We start from the raw sequence: 15,786 nt of genomic DNA on the forward strand, positions 1-15,786 counted from the left end.
TGTGTATTTATTTTAGAAATACCTCATTTCATAACCAGCCAGTGAAATGTTTCATATGCATCTCTAACTTGGAGCTTTATCTTTAGAGCGGTTGAACAACAGATGGATGACAGTTCAGTCCCGACCAGCATGCAGCCCAAAATAAAAGAAGAAACCCAGCATCTAAAACTTAAACACTTAGAGTATTTCAGCCTTTGGTGTCTAATGTTAACCCTGGAGTCACAGTCAAAGCATAATACAAAAAATTACCAAACTATATGGTTAACGCCTGCTTCAGATATGTAAGTGGTCCATTTAATACAGTAAAACTTCACTAATTTGGATTAGCCAGCGGTATGAAATTTGTAATTCATGACAAATACAGGTTATGTAGCATGTTAAAGCCATGCAGTTTCATATATTCATGCCAACTCCAGATGGCTGTCAGTGAATTGTTTCTAAGTAGAGCACCATTGTTATTTTCAGTAGATTAAATATACCTCGGGACTTCTCTGGCGGTCCAGTGGTTAAGACTCTGCGCTTCCACTCCTTGGGGGGTGGGGCGGGTGGACGACTGAGATCCCGCATGCCATGTGGCACGGCCAAAATAGATAAATAAATACACAAATACGTAAATAAATAAACCTCAAGAAATCTTACTTAAAAAATTACTAGTGAAATTAAATCCTTTTTCATCAGTGAAAAGACTATAAACTTGAGTATATCATAAGGTGAATTTTAGCATATTGGTGCAGTGGAAATTAATGAAGTTTTACTTAATATTTTAAATACTAGCATTTTGAAAGTCTTTATTTTTGTAAGTTTTGATAGAGATTCACGTTTTCTAAAGTGGGTCAATATTGTATTTTGTGAGATCCGTTTTTTTACAAGTTACTTGTGAAGTTATAACTTTGTATATCTTTGCATAGTATATTTCTTTATGTAATATTTAGTTGCTTTTGATCCATTTCTTTCTTTCCAGAATGAATATTGATAATAATGTGACTTTAGACCTTAGATTGTTATTTCCTTAATACTAGACTTTAACACAAGGCACCATTACAGTGGAGAAAGTTTAAGTCGTTTTCAATAGACTACATAAGTACAGTCAATATGTCCAGTGTACACGCCAGGAAGCTTCTGTAGTATAATAGTAATGCCTGAGAGATTGTAAATGCTTAATGCTTGCTTCTAAGAGGCAGTGGACTTATCAATTTGCTTGCCATTGTTTTAGTAGCAATAATTATAAATTCTCTTGTAAACACTAAAGAAATACATTAACTACTTTCTTCACTTCAGGTTCAGAGTCAGGTTATTACGATTTGTCTTCTGTAGTGTTATATGTGTATCAGCACAGGAGGTGGGGTGTCAGTCAAGAATCACAGTGCTGATATGCATGTTGTTCAGAAATCTCAGGGACTTCCCTGGTGGTCCAGTGGTTAAGAATTCGCCTTCCAATGCAGGGGATTTGGGTTCAATCCCTGGTCTGGGAACTAAGATCCCACGTGCCTCAGGACAACTAAGCCCGAGTGCTCTAGAGCCCGCGCGCCACAACTAGAGAGAAGCCCGCACGCCGCAACTAAGACCTGATGCAGCCAAATAAATAAATAAATATTTAACAAAAACAAATCCCAGACTGTGGGTGCAACAAGGGAGGTGCTCCCTAGCACCTGTCTAGAGACCTGGTGATGAGAGATTTTTTTTTTTTGGCCTTGTCGCATGCATGCGGGATCTTAGTTCCCTGACCAGGGATTAAACCTGTGCCCCCTGCAGTGGAAGCACGAGTCTTAACCACTGGACTGCCAGGGATTTCCTGAGAGATTATTTTAAAACTAATTTCTCTTTTTCTTTCTCTTTCATAGGGAGGAGAGTGGCAGCTGCATTAGGAACCTGATCAGAACAGAACATGTAAAGACAGTTTGTGATGGACAATATTTACATAATTTCCAACATAAAAATGGTGCCATGCCTATCACAAATCTAATGGCAGGTGACAGAATTATTTTAAGTGGAGAAGAGAGAACATTGTTTGCTTTGTCTAGGGGGTACATGAAGGAGATTAACATGACAACTGTAACCTGTTTATTAGACAGGTAATGAAATGTTCCCTTTTTGGGTGGGGGGTAAAGCTTTATTGATATGTAAACATATACCATACGGTTCATCCATTTAAAGTGTATAATTCAGTGATGTTTAGTACATTCACAGAGCTGTGCAGTCAGCACTAAAATCAATTTTAGAGCATAGTCATCACCCCCAAAAGACTCCCTGTACCCTGTAGTCACTCCCCCTGCCCTAGGCAACCACCAATTCCCTTTCTATCTTTAGAGATTTGCCTCTTCTGAACATTTCACATAAATGGGATAATACAATATGTAGTCTTTTGTGACTGGCTTTTTTCACTTAGCATACTGTTTTTGAGGTTCATCTTCATGTAGTGGCATGTACCAGTACTCCATGCCTTTTAAAAAAAATTTAGATAAAATTCACATAACATGAAATTAACCATTAACCATTTTAAACGTAGAGTTCAGTGGCATTTAGCAATTATCCAACTGCTAAACTTTTGTTTAGTACATTACATTCCACAGTGCTAATGTGGACTTAATCTTATCAGATTCTCACAACCATGTGTACAGCAGGCAGGACAGACGCCCTGTGTTGGCTGTAAAGCTTATTTCTCCTTCTTAGCACTTCGGGCACTCACCATTTCATTCTCTCCTTTTTTTAAAAATGTTTTATTTTTTATAATTTTATTATTATTGTTATTATTTTTATTATTTTTTGTCTGCGTTGGGTCTTTGTTGCTGCGTGTGGGCTTTCTCTAGTTGCGGCGAGCCGGGGCTACTCTTCGTTGTGGTGTGCGGGCTTCTCATTGCGGTGGCTTCTCTTGTTGCGAAGCGCGGGCTCTAGGTGTGCAGGCTTCAGTAGTTGTGGCACGCGGGCTAAGTAGTTGTGGCTTGCGGGCTCTAGAGCACACGCTCAGTAGTAGTGGCGCACGGGCTTAGTTGCTTCGCGGCATGTGGGATCTTCCCAGATCAGGGATCGAACCCGTGTCCCCTGTGTTGGCAGGTGGATTCTTAACCACTGCGCCACCAGGGAAGCCCTCCTTTTTTTAAAGAAGATGCTTTTTTCCATTTATAGTTGTAAATACTTTATACTTATAAAGTATAACTTAAAACAAAGTGAGTTAATTTAAAGAATAATATTAAGTAAATAGAAAAGTCGGTATGAAAATTTGTGGTAGAAACTAATATCCATGTTCGTTAATATCCATATTCCCTTCTTCCTGGACCCCCAGCCTTTCTTGCATTTAAGTGCCGGCATGCGTCACATTTCTTAGTGGGTGGAGATCAGTAATTGGGATGCAGTGGAAATGTCCAGGCTTGCTCTCTGCTAATCAGTAATCCTAGTTAAGCCATAACCAGTCCTAGCCTAGGTTTCATGATATTGGAGTATCAGCTGTGATATTTCTGTTGTTTCTTAGGAATCCCTGCAGTCAGTCCTTTGAGGTATTTATTTGGCACCTAACATGTATTAGGTGCTTTGTAAACCCTTGAGGAACTCATAGTCTTGTGGGTAACAAATAAATAAATATGTTTTTGGTCTAATATGACAAGTGTTTGAATTGATGGGAACACAGAGGAGAGGCATTTAACCCAGTTTTAGGAGGCTCAGGGAAGGCTTTGTGAAAAAGGTCATTCCAGATCTTCACCCTGTGGGTGAATAAGTTAGCCTGATGAAGCAGTGTGAGAGGAGTATATCAAACAGAGGGAACAGGGTGTGGAAAGACCTGATGGTGTGAAGTGGAGTGTTCAGGAAAGTACAGGTAATAATTAGTTTCTGGAATGTAAAAGATAAAGAAGGGAATGATTGGAGAGGTCAGGTCATAGAAGGTCTTATATACCATATTAAGAAGTTTTGACTTTACTTTTTCAGATGTACTGAAGAGTTTTAAACAGAAGAATGATAACAATCAGATTTGCATTTTTCTGTGGACGCACTGTGGAGAATAGAGTTAATTAATGGAGGCAAAACTGAAAGCCGAGAAGTCAGGCACCTGTTGTAGTGGCCCAGGCTTGAGGTGATTGAGGGCAGGGTAGTTTTGACAGAGAAGGTGGAATGACTTTGAGAAGTATTTAGAAAGTGAAACTGTCTGACATGGGATCCTGCTCGAGTATGCAGGGTTGGAAGAGAGTGAGGGAGAGGGAAGGATCAAGACAGCTGTGTGGGTGCAAGGGCCATTAACTGAGGTCAGGACCACCGAAGAAGGATCGGGTTCAGCAGGGATAAAGAGTTGTTCAGTTTTGAAAAACTGAACTTTCGTAGCCTGGGTTTTAACTAAGTGGAAATAAATATCTTGCTGCTTGCTGGATATCCAAACCTGAAGCCTGGGTGAGAAACAGGGTGGGAGAGGAATGTGAGGTCAGGCCTGAAGATGTAGAGTTGGGATTTAGACCCACGTGGGGGCATGGGACCAGAGGGAAAATGACAACACAGAAGAGTACACAGGACCAGGGAGGGGACCTAGGGAACATCATGGTTTAGGGGCTGATAGAGGAGTGGGAGAAGCTGTCGGGAAAGAGACCTGTACTCCAGGCTGGGGGAGGGAGGAGCCGTAAGCTCAGGATCCTTCTGGGGTGGTGAGCCCAAGCTGAATTGCCCAGGTCGAACTTGCCCAGGTCCAGGTGAGTTGTTAGCAAATGTTGTAGGTTCCGATTATTAAACTGCTTTGACTTTGGTGCCTTGTGCCTTCCCCTTCTCCCTTTTCCCACCAATCCAGGGCCTCATCCTGTCTTTGGTTGGCAAGTATGTATTAGGGGCTGGTAGCCATTTTAATAGCAATTCTGGATCATTTACTCTTTTAGCAGAAAGCAGCATATTTCTTATACAGACCCACTGACTATGTTAAATGAAAAACATTCATGTACATCTGTTTGCTGTTTTAGGAACTTGTCAGGACTCCCAGAATCAACTTTGTTCAGATTGGACCAGGAAGAAAAACATTGTGATATAGATACTCCATTAGGAAATCTTTCTAAACTGATGGAAAATACTTATGCCAGGTTTGTAACAATAAATGAATCTGAATTTTGCTCCACTTTCCTAAGGAACATGGAGTAAAAAAAAAGCTTTTTTTTCTTTTCAGCCAAAAACTTCGAGATTTAATCATTGACTTTCGCGAACCACAGTTTATATCCTACCTCAGTTCTGTTCTTCCACATGATGCAAAGGACACAGTTGCCTGCATTCTAAAAGGTATGTTATAATCAGCGTGTCTGCATCCATTAATTTTTCTTGGTTCTATTTATAATTTAATCTATATTATAGTCTAGTATTTTAATAATTTTTTTTTAAAATAAATTTATTTATTTATTTATTTTTGGCTGAGTTGGGTCTATTGTTGCTGCGCACAGGCTTTCTCTAGCTGCGGCTAGCTGGGGGCTGCTCTTTGTTGCGGTGCATGGGCTTCTCATTGCTGTGTCTTCTCTTGTTGTGGAGCATGGGCTATAGGTGCCCGGGCTTCAGTAGTTGTGGCACACGGGCTCAGTAGTTGTGGCTCGTGAGCTCTAGAGCACAGGGTCAGTAGCTGTGGCGCATGGGCTTAGTTGCTCTGAGTCATGTGGGATCTTCCCGGACCAGGGCTTGAACCCGTGTCCCCTGCATTGGCAGGCGGATTGTTAACCACTGCGCCACCAAGGAAGTCCTTTAATAATTTATAAACTTGTAATTACAGTTTTTAGACAGCATCTCTTTGGAATTAGTTTACCTGTGACCTTTACTGTCACCATGACATTTCCTTACTTTGAAAAGACGTATTGAAGAACAGACTAGAATAGAGTCAGCTTTTCTTGTAAAATAGTTAAGGTGCTCAGTGAAATTCAACACTCTTCTTCCTGTTATTTTTAAATTTAAATGTAGGTTTGAATAAGCCTCAAAGGCAAGCGATGAAAAAGGTACTTCTTTCAAAAGACTACACCCTCATCGTGGGTATGCCTGGAACAGGAAAAACAACTACAATATGTACTCTTGTAAGGTTATTATTCTTTTGCTTAGAAACTGAATATTTAAATCAGCGTCTCCTCGGTTCAGAGAATGTGATATTGGATATCAAAAGGGCTGAATTTTAAGTCAAAATGCCTTTATTTCAAACTAAAAGTGACATGAGAAATAGAAAACCTAAATTACCAATAGTTGTAATCACCTTGTAGATATCTTGCATGTAAGATTGTCTAAAATCTCGTTCTGTTGTTGTTATATGTATGTTTTCCTTCCCTTTAAAAAATGATAAGTTGTACAGAGGCGGTTGAAATAGAGTTTTCTTGAATTTTTTTTTCATGTCAGTAAATTACTGAGCAGTCTTAGAATAATCATAATGATGGCAGCAAATATTTATTGACTGATACTGTGTGCCAGGCACTAGTCAAAGTGTATTTGTATTCAATTTTATTATGACATAATATATTATTAACATATCATTAATAACATGATAATAATGCCATGTTATTTTCATAAAACATTTTGGCTATATAGTTTTTTAAAAAGTTACTTGGCTCAGCTCTTAGATATGCTTCCTATTAAGTTTTCTAATTCTATTCAAAAAATATAGATGTTAAAAATTATCGGGAGTTAAAAGTAATGCTGTTTTCCTTTCTTTTATTCATTATTAGGTAAGAATTCTCTATGCCTGTGGTTTTAGTGTTTTGTTGACCAGCTATACACACTCGGCTGTTGACAATATTCTTTTGAAGTTAGCAAAGTTTAAAATTGGATTTTTGCGCTTGGGTCAGACTCAGAAGGTACATCCAGATATCCAGAAATTTACAGAGGAGGATATTTGCAGATCAAAATCCATTAGATCCTTAGCTCTTCTAGAAGAACTCTACAATAGTCAAGTAAGTACAATTATTGTATAATAATACTGACAGTAATTTTTGTAGCCGGAATGAGGGGAGAAATGGTACTTTGGGAAATTTAATCGCATTGACTAAATTTGCACGTGATTAATTTATATAAACCACAGGACCAGTTTATGAGTTTATAGTTTGTTCTTTGCTTCTGAACTGAAATAAGGTTTCTGGTTTATTCTTCAGGGCTCCCATCTTCTAGTTTAAAATATCCTAGTAAAGGAGAACTCTGTTTGTGTCTACTCATACTTCTCACACTGACTATGTGGAGTTAGTGCAGACTCCACAGGTTAAGGACTCAGTCCTACAAGACTGCCCCCTACTTCAGTTCTCAGTTGCGAGTTCAAGCCTCCTGTGCCCAGCCTGGGGGTTCCTGTGTCCTCCTCCTTGTTTTCTATAATTTGCTAGAATGGCTCACAGAACTCAAGAAAGTCAGCTCATTAGCATAAACTCAGGTATGATTAAAAGGGACTTATGAATAACGAAAGATGTTCCTCTCACCCCATCAATCAGGAAATTCCAAGGGTTTTAGGAGCTCTTTGTCAAGAACCAAAAGGAAGACCAAATGTGTATGTCTTATTATATTATAGTGTCACACCTAGAAAACTAATAATCAGGATTTTTTAGTGAGTTTGAATTAGAAGTAATGGTATATGAATAGTCTTGTGATAGGTATTTTTAGGCTTTGATATAGAACCTAATTTTTATTTAATGTCTGTATATATTTTTACTGGGAAGTCCTAACTGATATTTTTGTCTTAAAAATTATCTAAAATAGATTTTAATAGACTATCTTACAACTCTTTTGTCTAATATCTATCCCAATTATTGAAAATTTTTGAAGTGGCTAAGATGTATGTCTGATGTACATACATTTTTTATTTTTTTTATTTTTGGCTGTGTTGGGTCTTCGTTTCTGTGCGAGGGCTTTCTCTAGTTGCGGCAAGCGGGGGCCACTCTTCATCGCGGTGCGCGGGCCTCTCTATCGTGGCCTCTCGTTGCGGAGCACAGGCTCCAGACGCGCAGGCTCAGTAGTTGTGGCTCACGGGCCCAGCTGCTCCGCGGCGTGTGGGATCTTCCCAGACCAGGGCTCGAGCCCGTGTCCCCTGCATTAGCAGGCAGACTCTCAACCACTGCGCCACCAGGGAAGCCCTGATTTACTTTTTTAAATTAAAGTTTTTATTTTGAGATAATTACAGATTCACGTACAGTTGTCAGAAATAATACAGGGAGATCATGTATACCCTTTGCCCAGTAGTAACATTTTGCAAAACTAAAGTAAAATATCACAACAAGGATATTGACAGTGATACAGTCTACATACAGAATAGTTCCATTACCACAAGGATCACTCTCGTTGCACTTTTATAACTATGCCCACTTCTTTCCTGCCTACTCATTCCTTGACCCCTGATAACCACTTTTCTGTTTTCCATTTCTACAGTTTTGTCATTTCAAGAATGTTATATAAGTGGAAATATATGTTATCAAACAAAAGTTCGTGTGCCGGACACACAGTGAGGCCAAACAAACTGAAACGTCAGAGTTTGGAGCAGAGAAATGTTTATTGCAGGGCCAAGCAGGGAGACCAGGCAGCTCGTGCTCAAAAACCTCAAACTCTTTCCAGGGAGAAGTTTTTATAGGCAAAATTTGGGGTGAGGGCTGCAGGGTGTATATCTTTCTTCTGGTTGGTTGGTGGTGAGGTAACAGGGCGGTGCTCCAGGAATCTTGTGCTCAGCCTGAAGTTACCATCCTCCACCTGGGTGCCGGCCTTATTTCCTGCAGAAGACCTCAAGGGAGCAGGGGAGGGATTAATTGGGAGATGGGATTGACATATACATACTACTATATATAAAATAGGTAACTAATAAGGACCTACTGTATAGCACAGGGAACCCAATACTCGTAATGACCTATATGGGAAAAGAATCTAAAAAACAGTGGATATATGTATAACTGATTCACTTTGCTGTACAGCAGAAACTAACACAACATTTGTAAATCAACTATACTCCACTAAAAATTAAAAAAAAAAAAGAAGAACTCAAAGATATTTGTAACATATATTCCTTGAGGAAGAACCAGGATCCTTCTTTAATCCTTGCACTATAGTTTCTTGATTGTTCCTCCTTTGTTTCTGCACCCCCTATTTCCCTGATTAGTAGCTGTTTGAATATGCCCTTTGGAACTCTGGGAAGATCGAGGAGGCTGAAGCCTTTATCCTACAAATAAGAAATGGGGGACCCGGAAAGGCTTTTGTTCCTAGGAGGGCCCCACAAGGTCCTGCTTGATTGCACATACAGTATGTAATCTTTTGGGATTGGTGTTTTTCACTTAGCCTAATGCTCTGTAGATTCAGATTGTTACATGTATCAATCAGTAGTTTGCTTCTTTTTATTGGTGAGTATTGTTCCATAGTATGGATGTGCCACAATTTGTTTAACCATTCACCCATTGGAAAACATCTGGATTGTTTCCATTTTTTGGCTATTACGAATAAAGCTGCTATAGACATTCATGTATAGGGTTTTGTGTGAACGTAAGTCTTCATATCTCTGGGATAAATGCTCAGGGGTGCAGTGTCTGAGTCATTTGGTAGTTGCATGTTTAGTTTTAAAAAAATCTACCAAACTGTTTTCCAAAGAAGCTATAACATTTTACATTCCCACCAGCAAAGTGTGAGTGATTCTTGTCAGCATTTGGTGGTGTTACTATTTTTCATCTTGGCCATTCTGATAGGTGTATAGTGATATACAATGTGAGAATGTCTCAACTTCCCCTTCATTCCTGAAGGATAGTTTTGCTAGTTCTGAGTAAATATGTAATTCTTTTATACTGGGAAAATATTCTGTCACTTTCTTCTGGCTTCCATGGTTTCTGATGAGAAATATGCTGACCTTTGAATTGGAATTTTTTCCTTATAGCAAGGTGGTGTTTACCTGGGCTGCTTTTCAGAATTTTTTCTTTTCTTTACTTTTTAGAATTTTAATTATGATATGTCTTGTAGTGGATTTTTTTCTATCATGTTTGGAGTTTTCCCAGCTTATTGAATCTATAGATTTAATGTCTCTTGCCAAACCTGGGACATTTTTAGCCATGATTTCTTCTAGTGCTTTTTCAGCCCCTCCCTCTTTCTTTTCTGCTAGGACTGTGAAGACACGAATGGTGGATCCTTTATGTCTCACAGGTCCATGAGCCTCTGTTTAGTTTTTGTTTTTTCAGTCTACTTTCTGTCTGTTATTCAGACTGTATAATTTCTATTTTTCTATGTCTTTGGTCACTGATTCTTTTCTCTGTCCCTTGCTATTGAGCCTATTCCATGATTTTAAAATTCTAGTTATTCTAGTTTCAGTTCTAAAATTTCCATTTGGTTCTTCTTTTTACCTTCTGTTTCTTTGCCAAGACTTTTATTTTCTTGAGATTTTATATCTTTTTCTTTTCATTCAAGTGTGTTCATAATTGTTCATTGAAACATTTTTATCATGGCTGCTTTAAAATCTTTGTTGTATAATTCTAACATCACTGTCATCTATTGATTGTCTTATATTCATTCAGTTTGAGATATTCTGGTTTTGTATATGACGAGTGATTTTTGATGAAATCTGAACATTTTTGTATTGTGTTATTTAAAACGTCTGTTTTAGCTGGCTTCTCTAACACTACCCTGGTAGGGCAAGAGGGTATGCCAGCTGGGAGCTGAAGTCCAGGATCCCTACTTGGCCTCTTTTAATGCAGAAGGTGATGGGCTTCTCACTACTGTTGGATAGGGGTGGAAGGAAGTCTAGGCTCCCCACGCGGTCTCCACTACATTGCCGGGTGAGGGTTACTACCAGCCAAGAGGGATGAAAATCCTGGCTTGACCTTCTGTGACACCACCCCAGTAAGGTATTGGGGTGCCTTATTCCAGCCTCAGGCAGGTGGAAGTCTAGGATCCCCCTTGACATTTGCTGGCATTGGTAGGGGGGCGAGGTCATAATTTTTTGTTTTTGTTTTTTTAGATTTTCTAAAATTTTTATTAGATTGAACATGTGTTTTTTAAAAATTTTTATTATTTTTTTCTTTTCCTTTATGGTTTATTACAGGATGTTATATATAGTTCCCTGTGCATACAGTAGGACCTTGTTATTTCTCTGTTTTATATATAGTAGTGCGTATCTGTTAATCCTACACTCCTAATTTATCCCTCCAGCCACCCTTTCCCCTTTGGTAACTGTAAGTTTATTTTCTATGTCTGTGAGTCTGTTTCTGTTTTGTAAATAATTTCATTTGTATCATTTTTTTAGATTCCACATGTAAATGATATCATATGATATTTGTCTTTCTCTCTTTCTGGCTTACTTCACTTAGTATGAAATCTAGATCCATCCATGTTGCTGCAAATGGCATTATTTCATTTTTCTTATGGCTGAGTAATATTCCATTGTATACATATACCACATCTTTATCCATTCATCTGTTGATGGATATTTAGGTTGTTTCCATGTCTTGGTTATTGTAAATAGCGCTGCGATGAACATAGGGGTACATGTATGTTTTCAAATTAGAGTTTCCTCCAGATATATGCCCAGGAGTGGGATTGCTGGATCATATGGTGACTCTATTTTTAGTTTTTAAAGGAACCTCCGTACTGTTCTCCACAGTGTCTGCACCAATTTACCTTCCCACCAACGGTGTAGGGGGGTTTCCTTTTCTCCACACCCTCTCTAGCATTTATTATTTGTTATTTGTAGACTTTTTAATGATGTCTGTTCTGATCTGTGTGAAGTGGTACCTTGTTATAGTTTTGATTTGTGTTGCTCTAATAATTAGCGATGTTGAGCATCTTTTCATGTGCCTGTTGGCCATCTGTGTCTTCTTTAGAGAAATGTCTATTTAGGTCTTCTGCCCACTTTTTTTTTTTTTGATAAAGGAGATGTAGTTCTTTTTTTAAAAAATTAATTTAATTAATTAATTTATTTATTTTTGGCTGTGTCAGGTCTTAGTTGTGACATGCAGGATCTTCGTTGCAGCATGTGGGATCTTTCGTTGTGGCGCACAGGCTCTTTGTTGTGGTGTGCGGGTTTCTCTCTAGTTGCCGTGCTCAGTCTTCTTTCTAGTTGTGGCATGCAGGCTCTCCAGTTGAGGCACGTGGGCTCAGTAGTTGTAGCGTGCGGGCTTAGTTGCCCCTCGGCATGTGGGATCTTAGTTCCCTGACCCGGGATCAGTGCAGTGACCCCTGCATTGAAAGGCAGATTCTTTACCACTGGACCACCGGGGAAGTCCCTTCTGCCCATTTTTTGATTGGGTTGTTTGTTTTTTTGTTATTGAGTTGTATAAGTTGTTTGTATATTTTGGAAATTAAGCCCTTGTTGTTCGCATCATTTGCAGATATTTTCTCCCCGTCTGTAGGTTGTCTTTTCGTTTTATTTATGGTTTTCTGTGCTGTGCAAAAGCTTATAAGTTTGATTAGGTCCCGTTTATTTTTGTTTTTTTATTTCCATTGAGGCCATGGTTTTTTATGTGGTGTTTGGCTAGAGTTGAGTGATTATTGTATAAGTTTTCTGTCTGCTAGGCTATCCCTTTCCTGTTCCTTTGGCTTTTGTTGGAGCTTCTTTTGGTCTGCATGCATTGGCATTCCTGTGTTCCTAGTCTTATCAGCTTCAAATCTGGGATAAGTGAGGCAAAAGGAAAACCCAGGGAACTGTGGTGTTCCTCGTGTCCCAAGGTTCCTAGCTGGTCTACCTTTTCTTCACCTTTCAGTCTTTATGTTTATAGTTTTATATTTATATAATATCCAGGGTTTTTCATTGTACTTTGTGGGAGGAGTAGGGAAAAGTACTCCATCTTCCCAGAAGTAAAGTCCTGGTTGACGTTAAAAAAATAAATTCATTAACTTACTGCCTCTTGAATGTTTCAGATTTCCATTTTGAAATATCGAAATTTGAGCACTGTTATAGTGTCTAGAAAATTAACTTGATTTTAAAAAATTTATAGTAAAAAATTAAAATTTTTTGCATGCTGTAAGTGTTTCTGCAGTAATATTGGGGGATTCCTGTTTTGGGGGGCAAAGAGTTCTTTTTTGATCTTTTAATTTCAAAAATGGGAAAAACAAGGTGTATTTCTTAGACATATTAAACAACTGATCTATTTTCCCTATTTGTTTTTAGCTTATAGTTGCAACAACATGTATGGGAGTAAACCATCCCATATTTTCTCGTAAAACTTTTGATTTTTGTATAGTAGATGAAGCCTCTCAAATTAGCCAACCAATTTGCCTAGGGCCACTTTTTTTTTCACGGAGATTTGTGTTGGTCGGGGATCATCAGCAGCTTCCTCCCCTGGTACTAAACTGCGAAGCAAGGTAAGCAGATGTTGAGGTTTCAATTTTAAACTAGATTCTTTTTAAGGGACAGTTTCAGTACACTGATAAGCCTGAACTGGATTTGTTGACAGAGCTCTTGGCATGAGTGAAAGCTTATTCAAGAGGCTGGAACAGAATAAGAATGCTGTCGTACAGTTAACCGTGCAGTACAGAATGAACAGGTATTTGTGTAACAGTGTCAGCTACGAGTGATTTTTGTATTTGTGTTCATCACTAAAACTAAAATTATTTTGTTATTCCCTTAGTAAAATTATGTCCTTAAGTAATAAACTGACATACGAAGGAAAGCTGGAGTGTGGATCAGACAAAGTGGCCAATGCAGTGATAAACCTACCTAACTTTAAAGATGTAAAGCTGGAACTGGAGTTTTATGCTGATTATTCTGAAAATCCTTGGCTGGTTGAAGTTTTCGAGCCAAAAAATCCTGTTTGTTTTCTTAACACAGACAAGGTAAAAAACAAAAAAACAAACATTTTCTTTAGTTTTTCTCCTTTTGCTCTGTTATTTGTATTCCTCAGTTTTCAGTAGCGATTGCTTCCTTAGAGCTTATCAGTTAAAACTAGTGTACTAGTTTTGTACACTAGTACAAAAGAAGTTTTGTTAAACTTCTTGTACTTTAACACAAAAGAATCTTTTCTTTCTATAGACTCACTGTCTTTGGGAGGAGGTTTATTCTGGTGATTGATAGATGTCAAAATTGACTTTTGAAGTAAGAAAGCTAGAAAGTGAACTCAACTGTATAATTACATTTCCTCGAAAAGAAATTGGCGTTGATATTGTCAAAGGTCTGGGTTTACAAATGGACAGCAGATACAATAAATTGATGTCCTTTTGAAGACCTTTTTTAAAAAAATAGACTTTATTTTCTAGAGCAGTTTTAGTTCCACAGCAAAACTGAGCTAAAAGTACAGAGATTTCCCATATATCTCCTCCCCCCACCGTATGCACCTAAAGATCTCTTTGCAAATCTGTCATTAAACAAAAAATCTGCACAAGGACTTTAAATGACTTCAGTCTTATTTCTAAGAACTAAGAACAAAGTTTTGACCCTATGTTCGTACAGTTTGTTTTATATAGTGCTTCTCATTATTGATTTGGAAGTCTATGTAAGTTCAAATAAAAATATAATGACCAATTATATGTATGCATGTTATTCTAAAATAGTTATATCTCTTGTTATTAAGATGGGTGGAGCCAGCTGGTTGTTAAAAATAGGGCCTTACCATGTGTGTACCATGGTGGAATTTTCATTCTCTTGGAAATTGCCTTAGTGTTTCAGGGTGAAGAATTAACACCTAGGGGCAGGCAGGCTCTGGGATATTTAGTCACATAAACTGATCTCACAAATGACTGCTTTTATAAACCACAACTCTAATTTATTAGTTATAATTTACCATTTTTTAACCTCACCAGTGATTGTTCAGATTCTTTTTTGCTACTCACATTTCCTCTTTCTTGGCATCAGGATTCCAAATAATATTTATTCCAAATAAATAAGTTTCATTTATTCCAAATAAAATTAATCAAGGTTACTTAGGAATGATGTAGGAGCAAAACAATCCTTTGAAAGTTCTACTAGGTATGGTAGAACCTGGGGAACCTTATCACTCCATTATTTGTATAAAAATCAACAAGAAAATGGAAAGGGCACAGATATTAGAGCCAGATCTAAGTTTGAATCCTAGTGCCACGATTTATTGTGAGGCTTGGGCAGGCTACTCATCTCTTCTGACCTTTGATTCCTATAAAATGGGGGATAACACAGTAAAGTTTGTGAAGCCCAGTGTATGGTCGGCTTTCATAGAGATTTTAGTCTGAACTCTATGTAGCATGTTTAAGATGGGTTGCCTCTGGGTGGCTTTCTGAAAGTGACTAATATCATTCATTTTTGTTAATTCTTTTACCTTCAACTTTAAGATGAAGATATTTTTCATCTGTTTCCACATGTGGTAGTACCGTCTCTATGGCCACCTGTGTACTGACAGTACTCTTAACTTCAGAGATTGTTTTGCAAGCAGGATGCATATTTTTTCTATTTAGGTTCCAGCACCAGAACAAGTTGAAAAGGGAGGTGTCAGTAATATAACAGAAGCCAAACTCGTTGTTTTCCTGACCTCAATTTTTATTAAGGTAACATAGAATTTAATTTTGAGGGCTAATTAATATTAAGGTGCAGAGTAATAGAATATTAGAATGCAAGGAACTTTAGATCTAAAGTTAACTTTTGTTTATTAAGATAAAGAGGAATGAAGCCTGATTGTTTTTATTTTGAGAACATTTATCTAAGACATGTAATTTTTTATGCAGTAATGGCATTTTGAGTTTCCATTTAGGATAACTTTTTGTAACATCAGATAATTCTGATTGCGTCAATTTAGTGCTGAAGTCAGTATGATTGGCAATTGGAAACATCTGTTGTAAGGGATAGCAGAAAGTGAAATGTATTTCTTTGTACTTTTTTTGGTATGGCAACACTGTTTTGGTGGCATACAAACCATTATACTGCCATGAACTTCTAAATATCAAGGGAACAATGTT

At 37.9% G+C, this 15,786-nt stretch overlaps 1 protein-coding gene across 1 annotated transcript in view; it reads left to right on the top strand.

Moving 5' to 3' along the window:
• Positions 1-15,786, top strand: part of LOC133096167 (DNA replication ATP-dependent helicase/nuclease DNA2) — an 89,115-nt gene that overhangs the window by 70,015 nt on the left and 3,314 nt on the right. Inside the window, exons 16-25 of the mRNA XM_061197652.1 lie at positions 87-281; positions 1,842-2,072; positions 4,929-5,045; positions 5,129-5,238; positions 5,902-6,011; positions 6,651-6,875; positions 13,034-13,227; positions 13,320-13,409; positions 13,494-13,698; positions 15,289-15,378. Coding sequence (XP_061053635.1) covers positions 87-281; positions 1,842-2,072; positions 4,929-5,045; positions 5,129-5,238; positions 5,902-6,011; positions 6,651-6,875; positions 13,034-13,227; positions 13,320-13,409; positions 13,494-13,698; positions 15,289-15,378 — 1,567 coding nt within the window. The remainder of the gene's footprint in view (positions 1-86; positions 282-1,841; positions 2,073-4,928; positions 5,046-5,128; positions 5,239-5,901; positions 6,012-6,650; positions 6,876-13,033; positions 13,228-13,319; positions 13,410-13,493; positions 13,699-15,288; positions 15,379-15,786) is intronic.

Source organism: Eubalaena glacialis, chromosome 1 (assembly GCF_028564815.1).
Source record: "Eubalaena glacialis isolate mEubGla1 chromosome 1, mEubGla1.1.hap2.+ XY, whole genome shotgun sequence".
NCBI lineage: Eukaryota > Metazoa > Chordata > Mammalia > Artiodactyla > Balaenidae > Eubalaena > Eubalaena glacialis.